The 9480-nt window shown below is 33.9% G+C and overlaps 2 protein-coding genes across 2 annotated transcripts in view; one reads left to right on the top strand and one right to left on the bottom strand.

The window, feature by feature from the left end:
• The window catches only part of LOC104698683 (probable carboxylesterase 11), a 4060-nt gene extending 1913 nt beyond the window's left edge, over positions 1-2147 (top strand). The window contains exons 2-3 of the mRNA XM_010414093.2: positions 7-575; positions 1202-2147. Of these exons, the coding sequence (XP_010412395.1) occupies positions 7-575; positions 1202-1739 (1107 nt within the window). The 3' untranslated portion in view covers positions 1740-2147. The remainder of the gene's footprint in view (positions 1-6; positions 576-1201) is intronic.
• LOC104790382 lies at positions 8084-8507 on the bottom strand. The gene has a single exon (XM_010516124.2). The coding sequence runs from the start codon at positions 8474-8476 to the stop codon at positions 8084-8086; it is 393 nt and encodes a 130-aa protein (XP_010514426.1). The 5' UTR covers positions 8477-8507.

The following is a 9480-nucleotide window of genomic DNA, read 5'->3' on the forward strand; positions in this document are numbered from 1 at the left end:
GTGCATTCCGGTAAGGCTCGAAATCTCAACAACCTCGCCGGATCGGATCTTCTTATTAGGAGAAACAGCTTAGGTTCGTCTAATTCGTTGTTGTCTCACAAGGTAGAATCTAGGAGGAACAGTTACGGTTGCACCACCACTGGTTCGTCCTCCCCTGAAGCAGGATCCTCCTCAGACGTGTACAGAGGATACTCACCGTCGTCGTCGGGTGGAAACTCTAGAAAACTTCCTGTGATGTTGCAGTTCCACGGTGGTGGATGGGTGAGTGGAAGTAACGACTCAGTGGCTAATGATTTCTTTTGTAGAAGAATGGCCAAGCATTGTGATATCATTGTCTTGGCCGTCGGGTACAGGCTTGCACCTGAGAACCGGTATCCAGCGGCGTATGAGGACGGGTTCAAGGTGTTGAAATGGCTGGGGAAGCAGGCGAATTTGGCGGAATGTAATAAGTCCATGGGGAATTCGCGGCGACCCGGAGGGGAGGTGAAGAAATCAGAAGTTAATAAGCATATCGTTGATGCTTTTGGTGCATCATTGGTTGAGCCTTGGCTCGCAACTCATGCTGATCCCTCGAGGTAAAAACAATGACTTTCCATTTGCATTGTCTATGAATTTTAGGGAAATGTTTATTCTTGTTTAGGTAATGAATGTAGTGTTCCTGCCTGCCTGAACATCTAAGCTTTAATGTTGATCTTTGATCTGTGGTCTACTTGTGGTAGAGTTCAATTAATTATAGTGTTGTTTCTTGGTAGTGATCTACGACACTTCTGTTGCTGCTTCTCCAGTTATCCATTGGCCCCTGAAATGATGATTTGTTTGATCTTCATTGATCTCTCTTGGGCTGAGCATGTTAGATGCCTTTTAATTTCGTGAACGTTCTTGGAATTGAATTAGCACGCTTGTTTTTTGATGGAAAAACAGTTAGTTTCTTGAACATGCGTTTGGGTGTCAATTGTTATTCATATCGTATGTGACACCAAAAATCTTAATTCCATGTTTTAGTGATCCTTGGTTTCACGTAACTTAAGGAGTTTGCTTCCATTAATGTTCTCTTCTTGGTACTTAAGAACTCCTAAGGATAATGAACTTAGATCCCAGCTGAGTATTCAGAGATGAATTTTTGTAGATCGTTGCTTTCATGTGATTCAGGTGAAACAAAATCTTACTGAGTTCTGTGACATCTCAAAATTTGAAACTTCAGATGTGTGCTTCTTGGTGTGAGCTGTGGTGCCAACATAGCAGACTACGTAGCACGCAAAGCCATTGAAGTTGGTCAAAATCTAGACCCTGTCAAGGTTGTGGCTCAAGTCCTAATGTACCCGTTCTTTATCGGTAGTGTTCCCACACAGTCTGAGATCAAACAAGCAAACTCATACTTCTACGACAAAGCCATGTGCATTCTCGCATGGAAGCTTTTCTTGTCAGAAGAAGAATTCAGCTTGGACCACCCGGCAGCAAACCCGCTCGTTCCAGGCCGAGGTCCACCTCTCAAATTTATGCCACCAACACTAACTATTGTAGCAGAGCATGACTGGATGAGAGACCGGGCCATTGCTTACTCAGAAGAGTTAAGGAAAGTAAATGTAGATGCTCCCGTGCTAGAGTACAAAGATGCGGTTCACGAGTTTGCAACCCTCGACATGCTTCTTAGGACTCCGCAAGCTCAAGCTTGTGCAGAAGATATTGCAATCTGGGTCAAGAAATACATCTCACTCCGTGGCCACGAGTTCTCATACTAGTTGTTCACCGGAAACTCTATGTGGCAAAAAGAGGTGAACCGAAAGTAAACCGTGTTTTAACGGGTTTTGGTTTCTTCAAGAAGCTAAAAAAGGTGAGCCGAAAGTAAACCGGGACTTTTCGGGTTTTGTTGTTTCTATCAGGAAGCCAAAAAAAAAAGCCAAGCGAGAGGTTCTCTCTCTCTGAGTAGAGTAGTTTAGACTTTAGAGAGGTGTTACTTTGTGAGATGGGTCGAGTGGAGACTCTGTTGTCTCGGGGTATTTCCCGTATATTAGTAAAAACTATATACATCCGTTCTTCTTCTTCTCGTTTATTAAGAGATCATGCTTTTGTTTTGTATATTATCGTAACGATCGTCCATTTTGGTTATCCGAACCAAACCAAATGCAGACCAAAAAGTTTGATCTGTGTACCATATGTTATTTTGAATTATTTGATTCATAAGGTTTTTTAAAAAAAAATTATAGTCCCAAAAGTGTGATTATTGCATTCCTCTTTTCAACGGTATGTTCAATATGAAGTTTGGATCAAAGTTTATAACTTTATATTTAGTAACACTTATGAATTCTCAACTAGTCATGTACATTTTGGTTCTATTATAATTCTCATCTGATTATATTAGATTGGTAAAATTATTACTCGGTTACTCCTCCAAGTCCAACTCTTAAAAACCAGAAATATGTGGAATTCAGTTTTCACAGTATATGGTATTTTGGTAATTTTGGAGTTTTTTTTTGGTAAGTATTGATAATTTTTAAAAGTTTAAATAATTTGGATTTTTTTGACCCCAAACATTAAACGGGTTTCTGTACATTGCTGGTAAATTCAGATCTAACTTACCTTCAACTGGTTGAGAGCATGTTACTAAACAATGGTCCCTCCATTCCTTTTGTAACATGTTTTTTAAGATCTTAAAATAGTTATTTTCTTCATCAAAATCACAGAAAAAAAACTCTTCATAAAAATTACTCCCTCTGTCCCATTTTAATAGACTTTTTGGCAAAATTTAATAAATAAGAAATATTTTATCATTTATAAAAATTCAACAAGTACTGCCTAATTCAAATAGATATCTATACTATTAAGCAAGCAAACTTGATAAAAGCAAAGGAACTTCATAAAATCTATTAAAATAGAACAAACAAAAAAAATTGAAAAAAAACTATGTAAGTACAAAAGTTGCCGTTTAAAAAACATCATGACGACTTTAATATATGGAATTGATCTCATGTGGCAGGTTACGTTGTGCCATGAGATTTAGAACTAGGGATGTCAATCGGGCTTAATGACCATGGGTTGACAATTTCCAAATTATATTGGATCGGTTATGGTCATGACCAAATTCGAAACAGTCAAATGGACCCGAAACCAATTTAGTCCGCTAATAAATGGTCCAAACTCATCTGGACATGGACTGTCCAATAATCCTTCAAAACTAGGGATTCAAAATTTGGGGAAAATTTTATTTCTTCATTTTGTCACTTCTATCTCTCCTCTCTTTCTTTCTCCGCCGATTTCGTCGATTTCCTTTGCTTCTCTTCATCTTCTTCTAAATCTGTGCAAGAAACTGGTTAAGAGGTTTAGAAAAAATTAGTAAATATACTAACTCTTATAACTTGATTTTGTTTTGTTATTTATAAATGTAGTGATGGTTCAGTGATAGTCTTGTTATGTTTTCATTTTGATATGTGGATCCGAGTTTTTTGAGGAAAATAAAGAAGAAGAAGGAGAAGAAGAAGGGGAGGAAGGAGAAGGTGTAAGAAAGAAGATCCGAGTTACTTAAGGTTATGAATTAGTAAGTATACTAATCTTTATAACTTTGAGCAAACTATCGACGGTATTTTTTAATTTCATGTGTTGGTTGTCTCACTGTCTGCAGGAATATCATCATTCAAGAGTCTTGAATCAAGACTAGAGACCATGTACAACTTCCATCATTCCATGAATAATACCATGAGCAAATGTTATAAGTTATGTATAAAGTCAAGAAGAAAGATTTTATAAGTTATGTATGGATTTATAATTATAAATTTATGAGTTATGTATGAATTTAGTATGAACTTACGAGTGTTATGTAAGAATATATGAGTGTTATGATGAATTTATAATTTTTTAGCATAATTGAGTTCATGTATTATCTAGACCTCAGGGATAGTCCAATTAGTCATGGTCTTATTTGGTTTGGACTTATTTGGACATGGTTCTATTTGGATTTTGATCATGAATATTCATAAAATGTATGTGTCTATTTGAACATGAACAACCCAATTGACATCCCTATTTGGAACCAGAACTTGGGAGCTAAAGGGTTTCTAGAATAAATTGTTTGTGCATGAAGCTGTAGCTGCTGTACTATTTCGTATCTCACTAAAATCAACTATCACTAAAATCTACTCTTCATCCAAACTTTTTCATCGTCATGAGTACTTGAAATCCCTACAACACCCATTTTGGGATAGTAAAAGTATACAACATCTTTTGTTTTGGGATAGGAAAAATATCTATGATGCATGTCGTAAAGATTCAATATATTGATGTTACGACTTTACAGTATATATATATATATAACAGAGAGGAGAAAAGATCTCTTTCATTATAGGAAAAAGAGTTTTCCTATTATTTTTCACTTACGGTTAATTATTGATTTAATACACAAAATAAGTGTTTTTACACAAGAATGACAACTCTTGGACATGTTGATTGTTTCGAAGAATGGAAATTGATAAAAATATATATATTAAAGCAACAATGATTTGAATAATCCAGAAGAAAAAATAAGTCATTACTATAAGATCTGAGTTTCATCAAGATTTTGAAACCCTAGCAGAACATATGCTTGTGATACAAAAGAAAGCTATAAAAGATAAATGGGTCAACAATAGAGAGAAAAAAAAAAGAATTACAAGGAAATAAATCCTCCATAGCCAATCCTCGCCGTAGATGTTTAGACGCTTGGTATGCAAGTAAGCATAGTATGCCGAGTTGGTGTCAATTTCGTAGATTTGGTCACCAAAAGATGCCGAGTCGGCCTTCTCCATGATTGGGTCATATTCCTCAGTTTGATAAAATTTTATTTGGACTCCATCACGAATGATGACCGGGACTTTCCAAGGACGGAGAGCCTCTGAAGCACCCACAAAAAGCAAGATGAGGAAGACAATGAAAAAAAGCTGATTTCTCCCAATCTAGTTGACATTAATTGTTGTTGTAGATAAGGCTATGATGTAGAAGAAGATCTTGAGTAATAGACGATAATCCTGGAAGTTAACAGCTAGCTATAGGTAGACGATAATCTGCATGCATGTTATACAATTGTGGATGTTGTTATATAACTTACATCTACAATCTATTGGGAAAAAGAAGTATACGGATTTTTATGTTTAACCCAAACATAAGTAATAGACAATATTTGAAGAAAAGAAAAAATACAAGTTATAATGAAACCGAAGAAAAAAAAAAGATGCATCTTCATTGGTATTGGTTTCATCAACGATCTAAAGATATCGCCTCCTCATGACAGAAAAATCGACATTACGGATCATCGTAGAACTGTACGGGAGCTGATCAGATTCATAGTTTAGGACATCATCTTCAACTGTGTCGAAGTAGGGTGGAAGGCATGAATCATCATCATCATCATCAAAGCTTGAGATTAGGTCTTGCTTCTTGTCAACGTCCAAGGTATCACTCGTGTGATCATGAAGAATACGTGCCGCACAAGATAAGGCAGAGCAATTGATCAAGAGCAAGAGGATGATGAAGCTGATTATTGTAGAAGCTTTTGCCATCGATGGGAAATATCAAAAAAGAGATAGTGTCAAGGAATGGTTAGGGTTTGAACGTGCGTATAGTAAGATTTGGAAAGAGAATACAAAGAGGTTAGGCTAGCTTTCTGCGTAGAAGAAGATCTCGAGAGAATAATGGTTTTGTGATTTGAAATACTCTGTGTGCATGTGTTTTTATATAGAGGTTGGACGTGTGGAAAGAAACCGACCTTATTCCCTTTAGTAATTGATAGACCGACTTTAATTATTATTATTATTATTATTATTATTATTATTATTATTATTATTATTATTATTATTATTATCTTTTGTCTCCTAAATTCAGATGGAAAACGTAAGTTCTTTAATCAAAACATGCACCAACTCGTTTGACTCATCCAAGACATAAACCGTGATTTTATTTTATTTATTTATTAAAAAAAAGCAAACAAAAGGAGAAAAAAGTTAACTAGAATTTTTTTTTTAATCTTCATCCAAAACTTTTTCATCGTCATGATACTTGGAATCCCTACAACACCCGTTTTGGGATAGTAAAAGTATACAACATCTTTTGTTTTCTCATCAATTAGAAGAAAAAAGTAGCAGGAAAAGAAGGATTTTTCTTGATACGCACACCGCACGCAAATACGAAAGGATCATTAAAAATCTACGATTAGGGCTTTGGGAGAATATAATCAAGCATCGTCACATAAAATCAATACAAGTATTTGATTTACAATTGGAACCTCTGAATTAATATGACCTAAACATGATAAATTTATGTTTGGAGAGTCGATCGTCTAAATAATAGAACTTTGATCTCTCGACTCTCTACAACATGATCCAAAATCGAACAGTCTACATTTAGTACATGATACTTTGGACAAGTAATGGACGAGATAACATATCGAAAAATCTAGACACGGCAAAAAATGCAAAAGGCTAAAAGAATAATGTCACATATTCTAAGAAAAAAGAACAGAGATAACTTATCAGATCAAGGACTCATGAATCCAAGTTGTACGTCGACAAATAAGTACTTCACGTTGAAGATATATTATTTCAGTATATATATTGAGAGACAAACAAGTACTTCACGTTGAAGATATATTTTTTCAGTATATATGACATATTGACATATATATGAGATGCCGTTTACTTATTTTTCATACAAACAAAAGAGAAATGACCATTTAGATGCTTCCACCGGGATGGAGAGTATAGTGATGTTGTTTTTCCACCTCGACAGCCGCGAACAGAAAACATCAATTCATCTCCCAGCTTTATGGCAAACAAAGACAAATCAACCAGTTGACACGAAAGTCCCGTATAGTCATTGTGCCAATAATTTGAATACATTCACATGTCACGAACTGACTCGAAGATTCGATGTAACTCTACATTTTTAGTAAAATGATACTCAAAAATTATCTGAAAGAAAAATTTTAGTCTAGTTGAAGCCGGCTTTCCCTATTAATTTGTTTTTTTTTTAATTATTTATAAGATACATAATTTGGTTGCATTAGTCTAGTTTAAAAGTAACCAAATTAAGTGAATCACTAACTTAGTAAATAGAAACCCAAAAGTATCAGCCTAAAAAGAGAACATAAAGAGATTAGATGATGATGGGAAAAACGATTTTTTTTTCACGATTGTACAATTATATTATGTTAAATTTATATATCGAATATTTCCTGTGCTAAAAATACATTAATTTTTAAATAATTTGAATTTTAAATCCAAACTTTATGTTTTATGCTTTAACATATTAAAACGTGTTTATTTTTTAACTCTGTTAAATTTCGGTTGAGTCAACCTAACCTGGAATCCATGTGTGCAGAAGAAATGAAAATTATTTCAAATAAAGTTGGTTCTATATAATGAAAACAACGTCGTTTTAATCGTTCAAATAAAGTTGGTTCTTATAATATACATAATATGGTTACATTAGTCTAGTTTAAAAGTAGGCAAATTAAGTGGATCACTAACTTAGTAAATAAAAACCCAAAAGTATCGGCCTAGTAAAAAGAGAACATAAAGAGATTAGATGACGATGGAAAAAACAGTTTTTCCATACCTTGAATTTATACCTCGAACTATTTATTATGTTAACTATTCACTGTGCTGAAAAATACATTAACTTTTAGATAATTTGAATTTCAAACCCAAACTTTATGTTTTGTGCTTTAATATACCAAAACGTGTTTATTGGTTAACTAATAAAAGTAAAAACTAATACTAAAATACTCTTGTAATCTCACTAAAATCTACTCCTGTATGTAATCTCTAATATTCCATGTTACGAGTCGAAAGACGAAAAGTATCTATGGTGTCGTCAAAATTCAATATATTGATGTTACGACTTTACAGTATATATACTAGAGAGGAGAAAAGATATTCTTTCATAATAGGAAAAAGAGTTTTCCTACTATTATTCACTTACGGTTATTTATTTAATACACAAAGAATCACAGCTCTTGGACATGTTGATTGTTCGAAAATGAAAATAAAAATTAGAGTAACAATGATTTGAATAATCTAGAAGAAAAATTAAGTCATATTACAATCAGATCTGAGTTTCATTAAGATTTTGAAACCCTAGCAGAACATATGCTTGTGATACAAAAGAAAGCTCTAAAAGATAAATTGGTCAACAATAGAGAGAAACAAAAAAGAATGACAAGGAAATCAATCCTCCATAGCCAATCCTCGCCGTAGATGTTTAGACGCTTGGTATGCAAGTAAGCATAGTATGCCGAGTTGGTGTCAATCTCGTTGATTTGGTCACCAAAAGATGCCGAGTCGGCCTTCTCCATGATTGGGTCATATTCCTCAGTTTGATAATAATTTATTTGGACTCCATCACGAATGATGACCGGGACTTTCCAAGGACGGAGAGCCTCTGAAGCACCCACAAAAAGCAAGACGACGAAGACAATGAAAAAAAAGTTGCTTACTCCCAATCTAGTTGACATTAATTGTTGTTGTAGATAAGGGCTATGATGTAGAAAAAGATCTCGAGAGAATAGTTTTGTGATTTGAAATATATGTCGTGTGTTTTATATAGAGGTTGGACGTATAGAAACCGACCTTTATTTCCTTTGGTAATTAGGAGACAGACTTTAATTTATTATTTTGTTTTCTCCTATATCCACATTAAAAAACCTAAAAAAATTACTATAAATCAAAACATGTTTAATTTGATTGATTTAATGTTTTGCAACAGAAAACATTTTAATTGTTTCACCCTTCCGTACAGATGACTTTTCGTCTATCCTGAACTACGTTACGTACAACACATCTCTCCTGTGTATCGGCGCAAGAAGAGATGTTGAGAAGTCGAAGCAACAACGATGTAATATGTGCATCATCACGTAAAAGTATGTATATTCAAGGAGTTTGGTTGGGGTCATTGACTGATAAATTCTTTGTTGTTTTTGAGCCTTTTTTTTTTTTGGTTGCATTATATATTTTCCACACATAAATATTGTAAATACAAAATATTTTCAGATAATACAAAACATTTACTATCCCAATCCTTAAGCCCCTAAAAGAGGGTGAAAAAAAATATTACAGATCATCATATGAAGGGCTCATAAGGCTCAATGAAATTGACATATGCTCCAAAATATTGATAGTGATATAATAAAACATTCTTCTTTTGTTACACATATCTCTTTCTTTCTTTTTTTCGCAGCAATTTCGTTACATATATCTATCTTTATAATTATAACGTATGGAAAACAGCATAATCGGTTAATTCTGGAAGTTAACAGCTAGCAAGCTAGGTAGACGACGATCTGCATGCATGTTATACAATTGCGGATGTTGTTATATAACTTCATCTACAATCTATAAGGAAAAAAAAAGTATACGGAATTTTATGTTTAACCCAAACATAACTAATTGACAATATTTACTAAAAAAATATATTTATTCCTCTTAGGATACATTTAAATTTGAAAAAAAAATACTAGTT

The sequence above is a fragment of the Camelina sativa genome, chromosome 6, assembly GCF_000633955.1.
Source record: "Camelina sativa cultivar DH55 chromosome 6, Cs, whole genome shotgun sequence".
Classification (NCBI taxonomy): Eukaryota; Viridiplantae; Streptophyta; class Magnoliopsida; order Brassicales; family Brassicaceae; genus Camelina; species Camelina sativa.

Excerpts from the sequence above, each read along its gene's own strand:
- LOC104790382 (XM_010516124.2), bottom strand. The coding sequence starts at position 8,476 with ATGTCAACTAGATTGGGAGTAAGCAACTTTTTTTTCATTGTCTTCGTC.